The sequence below is a fragment of the Pelophylax lessonae genome (assembly GCF_965119305.1).
Source record: "Pelophylax lessonae genome assembly, chromosome: 2".
Classification (NCBI taxonomy): domain Eukaryota; kingdom Metazoa; phylum Chordata; class Amphibia; order Anura; family Ranidae; genus Pelophylax; species Pelophylax lessonae.
Window position 1 is genome coordinate 696,940,155 of NC_138769.1, and position 19,024 is coordinate 696,959,178.

The 19,024-nt window shown below is 44.9% G+C and overlaps 1 protein-coding gene across 9 annotated transcripts in view; it reads left to right on the forward strand.

Moving 5' to 3' along the window:
* PICALM (phosphatidylinositol binding clathrin assembly protein) overlaps positions 1-19,024 on the forward strand; it is a 227,370-nt gene that overhangs the window by 62,100 nt on the left and 146,246 nt on the right. For all 9 annotated transcript variants that reach the window (XM_082246083.1, XM_082246081.1, XM_082246086.1 and 6 more), the window contains exons 3-4: positions 12,981-13,056; positions 16,551-16,653. In XM_082246083.1, coding sequence (XP_082102209.1) covers positions 12,981-13,056; positions 16,551-16,653 — 179 coding nt within the window. The remainder of the gene's footprint in view (positions 1-12,980; positions 13,057-16,550; positions 16,654-19,024) is intronic.

A 19,024-nucleotide genomic window follows, 5' to 3' on the forward strand; every position in this document is an offset into this window, starting at 1 on the left:
AACATAGAAAAAATAGCACTTTCGGTGTTCGGCCGAATAAGTCAAAAGGCCGAATAATTTTGTGCCGAACAATAGGGCTGAACGATAGTCGATATGATATCGGCTATCGTTCTGCGGCCGTAGGCGATATTCATATCGCCGAGGTCACGATATTTACATAGGCAGGGGGAAGGGACTCGGAGGAGGACAGGAGGACTCGCAGACTTCCGTGAAGCCGGACACTTCAGCGGTGAGCATACATACATTACTCACTCGTGCACTGCAGCCCGCCCCACACATTCAGTGAGTCTTACTCTCCTCCCTAGTTTTTTCAATGGCACATTCAGGGAGCCAATCACGCCGTGATTAGCTGCACAGCGAACCAATCACGCGTGCCTGCACACCTGATTGGTTCCGCTGTGCCGCTACTCACGGCGTGATTGGCTCCCTGAATGTGCCATTGAAAAAACTAGGGAGGAGAGTAAGACTCACTGAATGTGTGGGGCGGGCTGCAGTGCACGAGTGAGTAATGTATGTATGCGGCTGTGCTCCTTTCCAGGCTCCTACTAGTCCACCTCCAGCCTCCTACTACCACCACTATGAGAGACTGTCTGTCACTGTATAATCTGATCGAGTCCACACTGACTGACTGTCCCTGAGTAATTGATGTTACCATATTAACCCTGACCTGCCCAGTGCCCTGTATCTGCAATTAAAATTTACAAGGCTGCCTGCATGCTTCCTGATTTCCATTCCCAGCATCCTTCCCAATCCCTACAGTGTCACTAACATTAACCCTATGGTACAAGGCTGCAGTGTGCACTGAATCCCATTCCCTACAGTAACATTTAGGGAGAGAGAGAGAGACATGAGAGGGAGAGAGAGAGAGACGAGAGGGAGAGAGAGAGAGACGAGAGGACGAGAGAGAGAGAGACATGAGGACGAGAGAGAGAGAGAGACATGAGGACGAGAGAGAGAGAGAGACATGAGGACGAGAGAGAGAGAGAGAGACATGAGGACGAGAGAGAGAGAGAGAGAGAGAGAGACATGAGGACGAGAGAGAGAGAGAGACATGAGCGGACGAGAGAGAGACACATGAGAGGACGGACGAGAGAGAGACACATGAGAGGACGGACGAGAGAGAGACACATGAGAGGACGAGAGAGAGAGAGACACATGAGAGGACGAGAGAGAGAGACACATGAGAGGACGAGAGAGAGAGAGACACATGAGAGGACGAGAGAGAGAGAGACACATGAGAGGACGAGAGAGAGAGAGACACATGAGAGGACGAGAGAGAGAGAGACACATGAGAGGACGAGAGAGAGAGAGACACATGAGAGGACGAGAGAGAGAGAGACACATGAGAGGACGAGAGAGAGAGACACATGAGAGGACGAGAGAGAGAGAGACATGAGAGGACGAGAGAGAGAGAGACATGAGAGGACGAGAGAGAGAGACATGAGAGGACGAGAGAGAGAGACATGAGAGGACGAGAGAGAGAGAGAGAGAGAGAGACATGAGAGGACGAGAGAGAGAGAGAGAGACACGAGAGGACGAGAGAGAGAGACACGAGAGGACGAGAGAGAGAGAGAGAGAGACACGAGAGGACGAGAGAGAGAGAGAGAGACAAGAGAGAGGACAAAAAATTGGCAAAATAAATGGAAAAAATGCGAAACACCGTGTTCGGTATTCGGCCTTCGGCCAAGCATTTCATTATTATTCGGCTTCAGCTTCGGCCAAGAATTTCATTTCGGTGCATCCCTAAAAGCAATCCAACACATCACTTCTGAAGTAGAATTCTGTCGTACGGGAAAATTCGTATGAAAATAACCTCTTCACTTTCCACATCAGACTAGCAACAAAAAACGGACGACAGATTCTTCTAGTCAATATGTTTCTAAAATACAGGAGGTGCTTTTTCCTGATAGCAGGCCGGCTTCTAAGAGATGTGTGGGGAAATGTTCCTACTTAAAACTGTCGATTTAACGGTAACCTTTTTTCCATTAGGCATCCTTCCAGTAGAGCAGAGGATGTTGTGGTAGGCCACTGATTGACAGCTCGGCTCTCACTCTGGTGCTGTTGTGAGCATCGCCTCTTCCCCTCTCTCGGCTGTCTGCTTGTTTTTAGGTTATTTCCACTACCTTGTAATGTAGTGTTTTGTTGGTTGGTTTTTTGCTAGAACCTCTACAGTTGAGGTAAGCAAGTCCTATCAGGTGTTGCAAGACTGACAGCCACAAGCATGACTCAAGGAGACCGAGACATGAATGCACTTGTAGTTCCGCGGTGGTGAATTTTTTTACTGTAAGCATGTTATTGTTGCTTGCACATTTGATAGGTCATGAGTATAATAATGCTTAAAGTGGAATTAGAAGTTCAGCTTTTTAAAACAAAAAAAGAAACCAAACATGTCATACTTGCCTCCTCTGTGCTGTTGGTTTTGCATAGAGCAGCCCGGATCATCCTATTCTCGGGTCCCTCTTCGGTGCTCCTGGCCCCTCCCTTCTGTTGAGTGCCCCCACAACCAGCCGCTTGCTATGGGGGCACCCGAGCGGAGTCACGGCTCCCTGTGTCCATTCAAACAGAGCCGTGACCCGGCCCTGCCGCCTCTCTTCTCTCGTCCTCCGCTGGCATTCCTGGCTCCTCCCCCCTTGACCAGTGCCCCCTGTAGCAAGCTGCTTGCTATGGGGGCACTGGTGCTCGCGCACTCCCAAGCTCTGCTCTATGCTTCCATAAGACACACAGCCGCGGTTCTAACTTGCCCAAGTTCTCTCTCCATTGGCTGGGTGACTGTGATTGACAGCCGTGGCAGCCCTCCTGTGCACATTGCTGGATTGAGATGGGGCTCAAGTCAGTATTTGTGGGGAGAGCAACACAGGTTTTTTAGGTTCATACATGGAATGCATGAAGGTAAAAAAAATAACCTTCAGTACAACCACTTTAACACCGACTTCTGTATCTTGTGCCTGGATCTCACACCGGTCATGTGATCCCATGCCACTGGCTCCTGATCAAAGGCCTTGACAGCTTGGTCCGTGTACTGGGAGCGCACACTCGGTGCAGAACCCCAAGCCGCTGTGGACACACATTAGCGCCGGCTGGATGTTAAAGCCCACCTTTCTTGTTGCTGCAATTATGCGTTATGTGGTCAGCAAGAGGTTAAAACTTTCCACTCAAAATAACGTTTCTGCAAACTTTTTTTTTTATTGCCCATGTGTAGCCAACGAGAAGCAAAATTCTTACTTCCGCCAGGTTTATTGGTGCTGTAAAGAGTCTGTTTTATGTGTTGCTGCTACTATAGCAGTGAAATGTGAGCTGAGAACAGCTGTTCCTTCAGGTTGGGATTCCCGTCGTAAATGAAATAGGTGTTTACCTGACAATCATCCCCGGTTTAAAGACACTTTTTTGTTGGAGTCTAGTCACACCTCATCAGCTTCACAATGAGATGATTCAGCCTCGTGATATTTTTACTTTGCTTGTGGGCTTTAGTATTTAGAGGCACCTACGTGTTTTTTATATTTTCCTGGCAATTTTTTTTTTTCTTAGAGTAGTAAACACCAGTGACTTGTACCTACAGGTAAGCTTAGAATAAGACTTACCTATAGGTATAATTTTGTGACAGACAGAGATCGCAGGTTCAGCTATGCGGAATTTAGTGATCCGTGTCTGTCACTGAAAAGATCCGCCCGCTTTGTTTACATAAGCAGGCGGGTCTTCTCACAGTTTCCCAGACGATCGGGGAAGGGAGGCAGCAATCACCGGCTTTCCTCCTCCGGCCCGACTCCCGCCGGAATCACTAGGATTCCAGCGACTTAGGTCTACGTCGCTGGACCCAGGGGAAGCCGCACTAGTTGGAGGATTTCAACTAAAGGCATCAACACAAGGGACACATCCTACTGAAAATTATGCCCCTTGCTCTGATTACCACTGTCACAGACTCACCAGGAGAACCTGACTATGCCCACCCTTTCTGCCAAGCCTCTTCGTTCATAGAACCCGTACTACAGGTTCTATGAATGAAACCGGCTCTAATGCCCAGTACACACAGGCCGCATGTCGGGAGACATAGACTGGTTCCATAAAAAATGGCCAATATTTGGCCTGTGTGTATGTCAGCCAGTCCAACTGGCTGGCTTCTGTTGGACGTGCATGCTGGAAAATCAGCAGTCGACTGTCTCGCGTTTAAGTGCTCTCAGCGTCCCTCTGTCAACACAACAGCTCAGCAGGGTAGATTGCTGTACTGATGTCAGATTGTTAGTACAGCGGCTCCAACTGAGCTTTTTTTTTTTTTGTTCAACCCAGCAGTTAGTGTGTACCAGGCTTAAGCATGGGGGGTGTGGATGGATGATAGAAAATTTGATTCACAGGAAGCTTTGTTTTGTTTGAAAGTATGCAAGGCTTCCTCTGACTGGCTGAGGTGGAGAGGTGGGCAAATGATATCATGATCTCCAGCTCAGCCAATCATTGGAGGCCTTGTGTTCCTTCATAAAATGCAAAGTTTCCTGTGAATAGCTCAGTAGCGCTCATTCTGACAATGGAGATGGGAAGTCCCTGTCATGCTGGCAGAATACAGCGCTGTATACTGAATGCACTTTATACAGCGCTGACAGCGGACGTATTTGCCAGTAATAGAAGTTTGGTCAGCTTGGCCCAAATACATTTTTAACGTGAAATGAAACCTGGAGTCAGGCTTTAACTCCTTTATGACTGCCCAACATGTGCGTGGCATCAAAAGGGTGTGCTTTAATGCCCACACGGCGCACATAATGCATTGCTGGCTCGCCAGTGTCTATGTACTGAGAAAATGCTGACTGGCCTTTTTTTACAATATTTTTTTTTTTTCCAATCAATAATTTTTATTGAATTTCAAATACAAGTGAAAAACAGAGACTCGCGGCTTGGTGACATTGTTCCCCTAGGGGTTCTGAGCCGAGGTAGTTAGACGCCTCTCTTCTCCTCCATCATCAGAATAAACCATGTTAAACTTTACATGTATAGTGCAAATGCACTTTGGTACGAAGCTTATAACTATTGTTTGAATACTGGTACGTTCTTTTTTTTTTTATACTATTTTTTAAAGGGATACCAGAGCAGGCGGGAATGAGTCCATCCTGAAAATGTCAAGACACTCCTAGATGAATCCTTGCCTAGTCGGTCCTATGCAGGCCATACTTGGGTCGTCTTCCGAACTAATATTCTTTCGGAAATCAGAAATTTTGTGATCTGATAATGCCACCATTGATTTCGAAATTCAACCAACCAAGCCTTCAATTTCACCTCGTGTGGCTACAGAAAATTTTTCTTTTTTTTGTGATTTTGCGCATCTCGTCGTCCGATTAAATTTATCATACGATTCTCCTATCATTGATTAGACAATAGTTTGTTCAAAAAATTTCCAACATGCCGGATCGCTCAATTTTGATAGCCGCACAGAAATTGGCCATTGGTGCGGCCCTCTAGTGGTTTGAAATTTGAACGAAAATTCTTAGATGATTTTCGTAAGAAAATTCTTTCGAAGGTTGACCCATGTATGGCCGGCCTTATAGTTGGACCTGAGAGTGATCATCTGTCTTGGCCCCTCTGCATCCTTTACAGTCACCCCCTGGCAGAGTGTCGGAGAAGGGACTGATGGGCCCAGGTTAGGATGTACTGATTCCCCCCCCCCCCCCCGGCAGACAAGCCTCTGCTGCTCATTGTTTGCTAAACATTGAAAAGTGCAAACTAGTAATTATTAGTGAAAGATGTTCTATGCTGGTTTACACACAACACTGACGCATCGTCAGCTGTTCATCCACACTGTGCTTAGCAGTGACAACGCACCCCCGTGTGGTGTTAATTAAAGGACACCTTTTATGTTGCTCATTGTGTTGATGTCTCTGTATGATAAATGACATGTCACACCTTGTTTTACTATCCATTATCTTCTATATGGCGTCATAACTTACTAATACCAGGGACTGTTCACCCTTCAGTCAAAGGTTAGCTTTTATTGTTAGTCTTATTTCAAGTGATAGCCAAGCATTAGTACTCACGGTCATTAATTTTAAAGCAGACCGGAACTCAAAGTGTGTGTAACACCAAACAATCAACTTCTTTGTTTTGCTTTTTAAAGTAATTAGGTCTTTTTAAAGTAATACTCCATCTTTAAAGCGGTAGTATACTCCGCTTTTAACTTTTACTTGCAATAAGGCTTACCTGTAGGTAAAATTAATATCTCCTAAAACCTGCATGGTTTAGGAGCTATTCACCCTGCATGCAGTCGCTGACACCAGCGGCGCAAGTGCTCTGAAGGTCCGGCGGCAGTGACGTCATCGCGCCTACGGCCACTCACAGCGCCGGAGCTGCTAAACCCGGAAGAGACGCAGAGGGAACATGACAGGTCCCTTAGCAGTGTCTGGCCGACCGTGTCGGGCTTCGTTCTAAGGTAAGTATTTCATAATGTGCTAATATGCGATGCATACTAGCACATTATGCCATTGTCTTGCAGGAGTTTTTTTTATTTCTGTACGGGGATACTACTGCTTTAACTCCCTCGTGCCTGAACCTGGGTTCACACTACTACGATGCAGGAACCAGGGCGATTCTAGTGCGGGTTCCCGCATCACTTTTCCCCTACAGCAGTGGTCCTCAACTCCGGTCCTCAGGGCCCACTAACAGGCCAGATTTTAGGTATTACCTTGGGGAGATGCAGACAAGAGTACTGCAATCACTGAGCAGCAAATGATATCACCTGGGATGTATTTCAGTTATCTCCCAAACCTAGCCTGTTAGTGGGCCCTGTAGGCCAGGGTTGAGGACCACTGCCCTATAGGTAGTTCACACTGCCCTCTGCGAACAGCTGCTGGTGTCATAACACAGTTAATGACACTCCCAAATCGGTTTGCAGTTTGAATTGGGAATTCGGACAGGAATCCATGTGAATCTGATTCTAGTGTAGAAAAGTAAGGTTCCCGCACCATTTTTGTGCGACTGGGATGAGAGTTCAACCATACTAAATGTATGGCTGAATTTGCATCGCACAGACATCGCATGTGATCCGCAATGTGGTGTGAATCAGATGCGATGGTCAGGGTTCACAATAGTGTGAACCCAGCCGAAGGGTAAAACAAATTTAAATGCCTAAGCCCAATTTTGCAATTTTAAAACGTTAAAACCATACATATCACAACTACTTTGTGCATTCAGGTTAATTATACCTTGTTTTGTTCAGGACAAATTGGGCTATCATTTGGTGGTAAATGGTAATGGATATCTCAGTTTTTGTTTTTGTTTTTTTAATTTTTTTCTCTTAATATTATCAAAGGAAGACTGGCCCAAAATGTTACAAAAATAGTTTTTTTTTTTTTTTTTTTTTTTTTTTTTAAATTTAACTGTATATTTCCTGCTACTACCATAACTTACCTCCAAAGAACAACCCAAAATAAATAAATAAATTCTCCTGCTCCTGACTATCGCAGCGATACCACATTGTACAAAAGTGCACATTTTTGCTTTTTTTTTTTTTTTTTTTTTAGTCCTACCTAAAACACACTGACACTAATTTAAAAATAAATTAAATAAATCCTGTCCAAAAAATACATACTTTGACCTTGACCAAAACCCTGGCACTGGCCAAGATCAAACCTTGTTTTAGGTATTTTTTTCTTATTTTATTTATCTCTGCAAGGATTGAGTTATTCAATGTATCTGTCTCGTCCTTTCACAGAGGCAGAAAACACGGGTGTGGGCTTCACAGTGACCGATCGGAGGCTATTCTAACGATCCGGTTACCTAAAATCAGACGTTCCGGGTCCCGATAGTAAGAAAGAGGCCCAGGGCTCTCGGTGAGACCCCGGTCTCTGTGTTAGGAGCATGTGACGTGCGGAGTGCTCCCAGCACAAAAGGAGGGTAACACAGAGAGTGATACAATGTTATCCGTCCCGTCCTTTCCCAGAGGCAGAAAACACATTGGTGGGCTGCACAGTGACCGATCTGAGGCTATTCTAGCGATCAGGTTACCTGGAATCGGATGTTCCGGGTCCCGATAGTTAGAGAGAGGCCCAGGGCTCTCGGTGAGACCCCGGTCTCTGTGCTAGGAGCGCCACTTGCGGCATGCTCCCAGCACAAAAGGAGGGTAACACAGAGAGTGATACAATGTTATCCGTCCCGTCCTTTCACAGAGGCAGAAAACACAAGGGGTTGGGCTTCACAGTGACCAATCTGAGGCTCTTCGTGGCGGTTCACATTTGTGCGATGCGGTAACGCTGCAAATATGCAGCGTGATCCCGCATCGCGTCCGCACCTCTGGCAGTTCACACTGCCATATGCAATATGCATTGGGTGTCAATTAAAAGTCAACGACACCCCTAGTTGCGATCGCATATCGCACTGCGATCTGCAAGTTCGCACAGAATCGGATCGCACTAGTGTGAACCACTATGCGATCCGATTCTGCTGCGTATAAAAAAAATCCTTGTGTGCGAGTTTAGTGCGGATGCGGTGAAAATTCAGCCATACAAAGCGTATGGCTGAAATTTTCACTGCACATGAAATCGCATGTAATTTAGGAGCAGTGCGCTCCGAATTACACGCGATCTCTGTAAACGCACTAATGTGAAACGCTTACGTTGGTCACTCTGCATTGGAAGGGGGCACGCTGGTCACTCTGCATTGGAAGGGGGCACGCTGGTCACTCTGCATTGGAAGGGGGCACGCTGGTCACTCTGCATTGAAAGGGGGCACGCTGGTCACTCTGCATTGAAAGGGGGCACGCTGGTCACTCTGCATTGAAAGGGGGCACGCTGGTCACTCTGCATTGAAAGGGGGCATGCTGGTCACTCTGCATTGAAGGGGGGCACGCTGGCATCTCTGCATTGAAGGGGGGCACGCTGGCATCTCTGCATTGAAGGGGGGCACGCTGGCATCTCTGCATTGAAGGGGGGCACGCTGGCATCTCTGCATTGAAGGGGGGCACGCTGGCATCTCTGCATTGAAGGGGGGCACTATACCTTAATTACCGAAGGCCCCTTTCACACTTTTGTGACCTCCAAAGTCACGCATTTTTTACAGCGTTTTTTGCCGCAAAGCAATGCCTATTACATTTTTCTGTTTGCGCCCCGCAAAAATTTTGAGCACCAGTCGCCACTGCTTGACACAACAATCGCACACTAAATTTGCACCACAATAGCACTCACAATTTGATGTTTCGCACCGCAACAGTGTGAGCGGAGCCTTAAGTCATTTTTTAAAATGACTAACAAAAATAACACTCAGATATAGAATGACATGTTGCTAATCGAGCAGCAAAGATCATTTTCCTAGGAAAAAAAAATGGAAGTTGGTGTGATGAGTCATATTTAATGTTAATTGACTAATGCATAGAAACTGCAAAGCAGTGGTGATTCCCTTGTAACAGCTTCCTCTGTAATTTTACCTTGACAGCTTTTTATAGTATAATTTGGAGTTGATTGTCTGTCTATTAAATGTGTGCTGTGATAAAAAATAAAAAAAGTAGCACAAGCACCGAACATGTTAGCTGCAGTTATTGTGAAAAGGTCTACAAATCAACCTCTTGTATTGAATTGTACTGCGGGTGGTATATAACTCTGGTATAATAATAAAACCATAATTATAAAGGGATGTAATGTAACTGTGTGTGTGTGTATATAGACACTATATTGTCAATAGCATTGGGACACACATGAACTTTAATGGCACCCTGGTCTTAGTCTGTAGGGTCCAATATTGAATCCTTCAGACTAATGCCTCGTACACACACATCGATTATTGGCCGGGAATTTTCGGCCAACGTCCGATCGGCCGATTTTCAGCTTGTTAGTATGCTTCCGAAAAAAATCTGGCGTGCAGGCTATAAAATTTGTTGGCCGTCAACACAACGGCCGATTTTCGTCAGTCAGTAAAGATTTCGGCAGACAAAAATCTGATGAGCAAGACTGGGCATGCTCAGAGAAGAAAAAACACACGAAAAGTAAACCAGCACATGACATTACTTCTGAAGTAGATTTTTGTTGGCCGAGAAAATTCGTGTGCAGTCTAGGCACATTCCAACCAACACAACACCACTCTGGACAAAAGTTGGCCGATAATCGTTGCGTGTGTACGAGGCATTAGACTGGGATGCCATTAAGGCTCGTGTGTGTAAACTCAGGCGTCCCAATACTTTTGACAATAAAGTGTGTGTGTGTGTGTGTATATGTATGTATGTGTGTGTGTGTGTGTGTGTGTATATGTATATATATATATATATATATATATATATATATATATATATATATATATATATATAAAATTATTCTGTGGGTGTATATGTAATGTGTATATTATGTTTGTTTTTCAAGACAGTGCATTTAAAATGAATGGCCTATCAGCAGTGGTGTATTTAGGTTTTGTGCTGCCCTAGGCCTGACTAAACTTGGGCACCCCTAATTTAAATATGACCCGCCCTGTCATCTGTAAACCACAACCACAGTCTATCAGTGCAGCCTTATCAGTTCCCATAAGTTCAGCTTCATCAGTGCAGCCTTATCAGTGCTCATCAGTGCAGCCTCATTACTGCCCATCAGTGAAGCCTCATCAGTGGCCATCAGTACAGCCCCATCAGTGGCCACCAGTGCAGCCTCTCAGTGCATCATATCAGTGCCCATCAGTGCAGCTTATCAGTCCTGCCTCATCAGTGGCCATCAGTGCAGTCTATTAGTGCCCATCAGTGCAACATATCAGTGCCCATCAGGGCAGCATATTAGTGCAGTCCCATCAGCTTTTTTGCTGCCCCCTTGCAAAGTGCTGCCCTAGGCCTGGGCCTTGTTGGCCTAGGCCAAGATACAGCACTGCCTATCAGCTTGGCCATGATCACACCTGATCCTTTTTTCGGGAGCCGAGCACACAGTTGCCCTAGGCGTCATTCTCAATGAATGACACCATAGCGCACCAATGCGCGTAAGGTGCTTTACTGCTATTTGTTAGTACGTGAACTGCCACTGAGCGCTTTCACACTATCTTCATACCCGCTTTTCTCTACATATAAAAACGAACTGACTTTGGATGCCATGATTCAGTGGTCCTGAACTTTTTATCCACATATAAGCTAATCATATTCTTCATACTGCATAAACCTAGCTGTACAAAAAGTCTTGATAACCACATTCCGTATTGCATTATCTTTTTTATCCTTCCTCACATGTTTACGAAAACGAGACACACATCAGTGACCAGTCATGGAGCCACTGGTTCTAGAACTACATGGTCCTCAGGGGCCATGGGTTTAATGGGAATGATGGGGGCCCTAATAGAGGTGATGGATGGATAATTTTGGATGGTTTATTAGAGTATAGTTTTAATTTGTTTTATTGGTGCTAATTGCTGCTGTTGGTAATTTTTGTTGTGTTATTATTCTGTTCATTGTTGTGATCTTGTGTTATCTTTTGTTGTGTGTGGTAGGGATCGATCAATATAGTTTTTTTCAGGGCCGATACAGATTTTCCGGTTGCCCTTCAGGGTGATAGCCGATATTGGGTGCTGATATTCTGCACATTTTGGGCCCTTTCACACAGACGTTCCGTGTGTCCGTATATCACCCCATCCGTTTGCGGGTGATATACGGACATAATGAATGTCTATGGGGTTGCGGATGTCAGCGGATGACTATCCGCTGACATCCGATTTGCGTCCTTTTAGTTCTGTTCCGTTTTTTGGAACAGAACCCTATTTTTGTTCCGTTTAAAAAACGGAAAGGAAGCAAAATCGGATGTCAGCGGTGTCATCCGCTGACATCCGCAATCCCATAGACTTACATTATGTCCGTATATCATCCGCAAACGGATGCGATGATATGCGGACATACAGAGCGGATGACACAAGTGTCATCCGTGTCCGTGAAAAAAAAAAAGTGCCGGAGCGGATCGCAATACGGTCCACTCCGTGTGAAAGAGCCCTTAAAGTTTTTATTTTTACACTGTCCTTTTAAATTATTTTTTTTTTTTTTTAATCAATCACTTTTTTTGCTGTCACAAGGAATGTAAACATCCCTTGTGACAGTAATGGGCAGTGACAGGTACTCTTTATGGAGGGATCTTGGCTCCTCTGCACTTAAAAACATTCCAAACGCCAAGTTTGGCTGTTTTTTGGATACGGTCTTTTTTTTTTTTTTAAATCTGGCGCCTTCAAGGCTACAGTAAACGAAAGTGCTGTCATGACATAGCTTCCGGGTTACTACATCGGAGACCCAATCAAAGCCGATTCTGGCTTTGTTCGGGTCTTCGGCCAGCCGGCGTATGTGCCGTCTGGTCGCTCGGGCCTCTCTGTGGAACGGGAGACCCGGGCGAAGCAGTAGGGGGGGGCGGGCATCCCCTTCATCCCCTTCATCCCCTTCATCCCCTTCATCCCCTTTATCCCCTTTATCCCCTTCACCCCCTTTATCCCCTCCCACTGCTTGTAATAACAGCCAAGTGGCTGCTTAGCCGCATCAGTTGTCATTACAAGAAAGCTGACCGTCCACTCTAAAAAACAGTACTGGGGTCATGCCTGTAGCTGCAGGCATCACCCCAGTACAACCACTCGCAGCAATATCGGCAAGTATGTAGCCGATACCAATACGTCAAAAAATAGAAATAAAAGTAGAAATCGGCCCCACCGAGAATTGGTCAATTCCTAGTGTTCGGCTGTGTCCCAATTGTTTCCCTTTGGGATTAATAAAGTATTATGATTTTGAGGTGATGCTTCTTGTGGCTCTTTCACACGGGTGTTCAGTCCTATGCTTCGGCATGAGCCTGTATGCGGGGAAGGGTGGTCAGACCGCGATGCAGAGCCTGTTCATCCTGCTCTATGCACCTGTCCCTGCACACCTCTGCTGATGCATTACCTTTATCCTGAAGTTAGGCTGCAATATCATTTTTCTATTAAGTGGGGTAGAGCTTTACAAATAAGACCTTTTTAATATGATTGTAAATTTAAAGTGGTGGTTTTTGCTTTTTCATTATTTGCTTTTTTTTTTTTTCTTTTTATAGCGCTTTATCCAGTATCTGGCATCCCGGAATACTTTATTCAATCTGAGCAATTTTTTGGACAAGAGTGGACTTCAAGGTAAGGTTTCATTGTCATTGTTGCTTCAACAACTTCAGCTCTGGAAGGTTTTACCCCGTTACTAACCTGGCCATTTTTGTGAATCTGCACTGCGTTAATAAATTGCGCAGACGCTGCACCCAAATACTATGGATGTTTTTTTTTTTCCCCACAAATAGTTTTGTTTTGGTGATATTTGATCACCTCTGTGGTTTTTAGATTTTACGCTATAAACAAAATAAGAGCGACAATTAAAAAAAAAAAAAAACATTTCTGCTATAAAACATTCCCAATATAAAAAAAAATGAAAAACAATTTTTTTTCAGTTTAGGCCAATTTGTATTCTACATATTTTTGGTAAAAAAAAATCCCAAAAAGCGTTATTTAATTAGATTTGTGCAAAAGTTATAGCGTTTTACAAACTACGGGATAGATTTTTGGACGTTTATTTGATTTTTTTTGTTTTTATTAGTAATGGCGGCGATCTGCGATTTTTAGCGGGATTGCAGCGGACAGATCGGACCCCTAACTGACATTTTTGGCACTTTTTCGGGAACAGTGACATTAATATAGTAATCAGTGCTAAATATTATGCACTGTTACTGTATAAATGACACTGGCAGGGAAGGGGTTAATACTGGGGGTGATCAAAGGGGTTAATGTATGCCTGACTGTGCTTACTCACTGTTGGGCAGGGGGAAGCACTCTGTGACAGGCACTTGGGAGGGATTGGGGGATCAGCTTAGCACCTGATCTCTCTCTGCCTGTGTGACAGAAGACTCGCCTGCTTTATTTACATAAGCAGGCCGGTCTTCTGTCAGTTTCTCTGGCGTTTGTGGGAGGCCGTCGGCAATTGCCGCCGCTCCTCCCGTGGCCCGCCTCCCTCTGTGTCTGATCACGCTGTGTCTCGGCGGCGCGTACACGTCACCAAGACCGAGTGCACCTAATTACGTAGTACTACGTGATTATGCACATCTGAGCCGCCCTGCTGCAGTAAATCTGTGTGGGGGTGGTCAGCAACTGGTTAAAGTGACTGCTGCAGATTTATAGTGCAGGCAGTTAGAGGTTCATATACATGCACCAGTCACCAGGACCCTGTGGTTGTTGTCAAATCTACATTTTTACAGGCAAAGCTTTGGAATTTTTTGATGGTTCCAAAGCTTTTACACCTCTTCCTGTAGATTCCTAGTGGATGGAGAGACATTCATGTTAATGAGTCAATAGGACGGTGTTGGAGACAGCAGGTATAAACCTAGACACAGAGTTGCCTATCAAATAGATCCAGGCTCTGGCTGTAGAAGCAACTTTTTTGGTGTTTTGTTGCAGGTACGTACCGGCATTTTGAGACACTTGTACTTTCTACCCACAGATGTGTTTGTAAAGGCAGACAATATTTTATCTTAATGCATTCTTTACATTAAGATAAAAACCCTTCTGTGTGCAGCAGCCCCCCCTAATACTTACCTTATCCCCCTCTCTATCCAGCGATGTCCACCAGCGACTCAGCCATCTGTGACTCTCTCTCCTAACTAGCTGAGACACCGCAGTGGCGCTATTGGCTTCCACTGCTGTCAATCAAAATCAGACAATCAGGAGAGATAGGAGACAGGGCTGAACAAGAGCTTTGTGTCTGAATGGCTGCACCTCGGCTTGGGTGTCCCCCAAAGCTAACTGGTTGCTGTGGGAGCACTCAACAAGAGGGAGGGGCCAGGGGCCCGAGAAGAGGAGGATCCGGGCTGCCCTGTGCAAAACCAACTGCACAGAGGAGGGAAGTATAATCTGTTTGTAATTTTAATTAAAAAAAACGTTACAATCACTTTAACTGCCAATTTCTCTAATGGCGCTTTTCCACTGCATAGAACCGTACCGGCTCGGCACGCTTTTGTGCTTTTCCACTGCGGTACCGCATGGTATAGGGTCGGAATGGTACGGTACGGTATAGGTTTGCTTTTCCACTGCATGGAACCGAACGGTACGGTACGGCTCTGAAAAAAACAGTACCTACTCGATTGTGGTTCCAACAGGTACCAAACTGGTACCATATCCCACAATCCTTTGCATGCAGTCACTACTAGCCACTGATTGGTCAGAGAATCACACCCACCCCGTTGTTATCCCACCCACTTAACTTTAGTACTACTTTAGTGGAAAAGCAAACCTATACCGTACCGAACTGTTCCGACACTATACCATGCGGTACCGCAGTGGAAAAGCAAACCGGGCCAAGCAGGGCCGAGTAGAGCCGAGCCGGTACTTGCAGTGGAAAAGTGCCATAAGGTCCTGTTCACACTTGTCACACCTGAGCAATTTTTTTGCTTTAAGTTTGTAGCTCTAAAACGCCCAACAAGCCAAATCCAATAAATTTTAATGACCCCTGTTCACATATGAGCTGTCTGTTACCAGAAGCAGAATGCCTGTCGCTCAAAGTACATGAGCTTCTTTTTGGCAGAATGCAAGCATTTTTGCCCCCATAGACTTCAATAGAAATGCCTGACTTGAGCATTTTACGAGTGTTTTGTGGCGTGTTTTCTGCTTAAAGCGGTAGTATACTCCGCTATTTGACTTTTAACTACAGGTAAGCCTATAATAAGGCTTACTTGTAGGTACAATTAATATTTCCTAAACCTGCACGGTTTAGGAGATATTCAACCTGCATGCAGCCGCTGATGTCTACGGCGCATGCGCTTTGAAGGTCCGGCGGACCTTCAGAGCTCCTTGCCGAAAAGCATGCGCGGGAGTGATGTTATGGCGGCTCCGGCAACTCATAGTGCCGGAGTCTCCAATCAAGGAAGAGACGCTGAGGGAGCATGTCGGCTCCCTAAGTGTTGTCCAGACAACCGTGTTGGGGCTTCGGTCTAAGGTAAGTATTTCATAATGAGCTAGCTCATTATGCCTTTGTCCTGCAGGGTTTTTTTTTTTTTTTTTTTATGAGTATACAACCGCTTTAAACTAGTGGTGCACCGAAATTTCGGCAACCGAAAATGGGTTAAAAATGCCGTTATTAAATATAGCCGGGTTTTTTCGGTTTTCGGCCAAGGGCATCCTGCATTTTCGGTTCCGGCCCAGAGTTTTCATTTCGGTGCATCCCTACTTTAAACAGCAGTTCTCCACCTCTAATTTCCTCTCCGCCCCCCCCCCCCCCCCCCGGTGCTTTCTACTGGCTAAACAAAAATGCCTGAAGCTGTAAAACGCTTGAGAAAGGTGCAAAGACGCTTTAAAAATACGCCAGTAAATCATTGCGCTCAGTTATGAATAGAGCCTAACTGATCACATAAATGCATGAAAAATAGATAAAAAAGCCCATAAGGAAGTGTGGACTATTAGGTCATGGCTGTGCTCGGTAAAGCACTCAAAGGATGAGAAAACCATGAAAGGGTACATTAGCAAAGTTGACTTGTTCCTCTTGTGGTTATTAAAACTGAACTGCAGGCAAATTTAAAGATGGAATTTATGCACTCTGAAAAGTTGGCAGATTTTGAGTTTGGATTAACTGATGTATCTTTTACCATTTCCAGGCTATGACATGTCCACCTTTATCAGACGCTATAGCCGGTACCTGAATGAGAAGGCCGTTTCTTACAGACAAGTTGCTTTCGACTTCACCAAAGTAAAGCGTGGGTAAGTTTCTGTGCTGTAATATAATTGAGGGTAAAAATAATTTGATGGGTGATAAAAGTGAAGCATTCTTTACTCATGTTGTTGCCCTTCTGTCCCTTGTAAATAAATTGCTCTTTTAGTGGATCTCCTCTTTCTCCTCCACTTCCTTATCACTGGACGTCATATGACGTCCAGGGCTGAACGCGGGGAATATCTGAATGATGGGTGCAGCTGCAGGCATCATTCAGATATAATTTTTTCTAGCCGGTGATTCCCTTCACCATAAGAACAATCATAGCGGCTGTTCAGTCTCTTGATTGTTCTTACAGGCAGCAGGAGGGGACATTCCGGTGCTTCTCGTGGCTCGCCCGTGCGACCGGTGAACTGTAGAAAGAATCGGCCACCGGCGAAATTACACCATAGAGACTGCCGAGGACCAGATGGCCCTGGCAGTCTCTTATGACTCCCGGAGGCCCGGGAGCGCCACGATGACGTCCGCCCGGCCTGGCATTTGTCAATATTGCCGTGATCTCAGTTAGATAGCCAAGATATAGTTTGTTTTTTTTTTTTTTATTTCAGGCTTTTCGGCCTCTAGGAGAGATCTGAGGTCTTATTGTCCCCAGATCTCTCTATAAAGAGGACCTGTCATGCACTATTCCTATTGGCCCCCGTTCACATGCAAGCGATCCGATTTCGGGTGGCGACCTCCGAGGTCGCGGTGCGAGCAGCGCCCCGTGACCTCGGAGCGGCCGCCACGGACTTCATAACATTGAAGTCTATGGTGGTCGCCTCCTGGTCGCCCCATAGAAGCACCGGACCCTTTTTCTAAGTCGGAGCGACTTGTGTCGCTCCTATTAGAACGGGTCCGCAGCTTCCCTATGGGAGGCGACCTGTGAGGCGACCAGGTCGCCTCACAGGTCGCCTTAGTGTGAACGGGGGCTTACAAGGGATGTTTACATTCCTTGTAATAGAAATAAAATAAAAAAAAAATAAAAAAATAAGGTAAAGTGTAAAAATATAGAATAATAAAAAAATAAAAAAAAGTGCCCCCTTCCCCGTGTGCTTGAACGCAGAAGCGAATGAATGTGTACATCGCGGGCACATATGTAAATGGTGTTCAATCCATACATGTGAGGTATTGCCGCAAACGTTACAGCGAGGGCAATAATTCTAGCCCAAGACCTCCTCTGTAACTCTAAACTGGTAACCTGTAAAAATGTTTAAAGCATTGCTTATGGAGATTTTTAAGTGTGGAAATTTGGCGTCATTTCATGAGTGTGTGCAATTTTAAAGCGTGACATGTTGGGTATCTATTTACTCGGCGTAACATCTTTCACATTATACAAAAAATGGGCTAACTTTAGTGTTTTGGTTTTTTTTTGTTTTTTTTTTTTGTTTTTTTATTCATAAAACTTTTTTTCCCCCAAAAAAAGCTTTTGAAAAATTTCTGTGCAAATACCGTGTGACATAAAAAGTTGCAATGACCGTCATTTTATTTCCTAGAGTCTCTGCTACAAAAAAATGTTTGGGGGTTCTGAGTAATTTTCTAGCAAAAAAATGATTTTTACATGTAGGAGCGGAGTGCCAGAAACGGACTAATTGCACACTTTGTATCTGGATTTTTTTTTGTGCCAGTCGTCTTTGGTATTCTTTTACTGTAAACTCAAATATTAGTTCTGTACCAGTGGCTGGCTTTTAATGAAAGTACGTTGTATTTTCGCCTTTTTTTCCTTTAAAGTTTAAGTAAAGGCAAAACTTTTTTTAGCTTTGCATAGAATGGAGAGGGATTAGAACACCTGTCAGTTTTTATTGCTGTCTGTGTCCCCTTAAGGAGATTCACTCTCTATTTGTCCTGTTTACCATTCTCATTGAAAGTAAAAGAAAACCCCAAATTTGGGTTGACCCCAGAAATGTAATAGAGGGGGAAATCTTCAAATGGGTACACTAATTCTGCTGACCTTGGGGTCCCCAAGGAATTCCCTTGATTTACAGAAATGTCCTCTCACTTCCTGTTTTGGCTATGGGACAGGAAGTGAAGGGAAATCTCCCCAATGGGGACACAGATGGCGAAAAAATCTGATAGGAGTTAAAGCCCTTCTTTGCTCCTATCCAAAATGGAAAAAAAAATTTTGCCTATAGTTCTACTTTAAAGGCTTTAATTTCTGTATAGAATATCTAGGGATCATGCCCGTTCTTTTGCTTGCTGATCAATCTCATCTTGCTGGAACTATCTGAACAGATTGTTTGGCAGTGGCTCCTGCAAGGACCCTCATTGTTATCAGTGTAGAGCAGTCTAGTGAAACAAGTGACCCCCCTTTAGCTGAATATCGTCCACTACCCCGGCCCTGCAGATAGTATTCACCTGACTGCTGGTGATAAAAGATATTCTGGA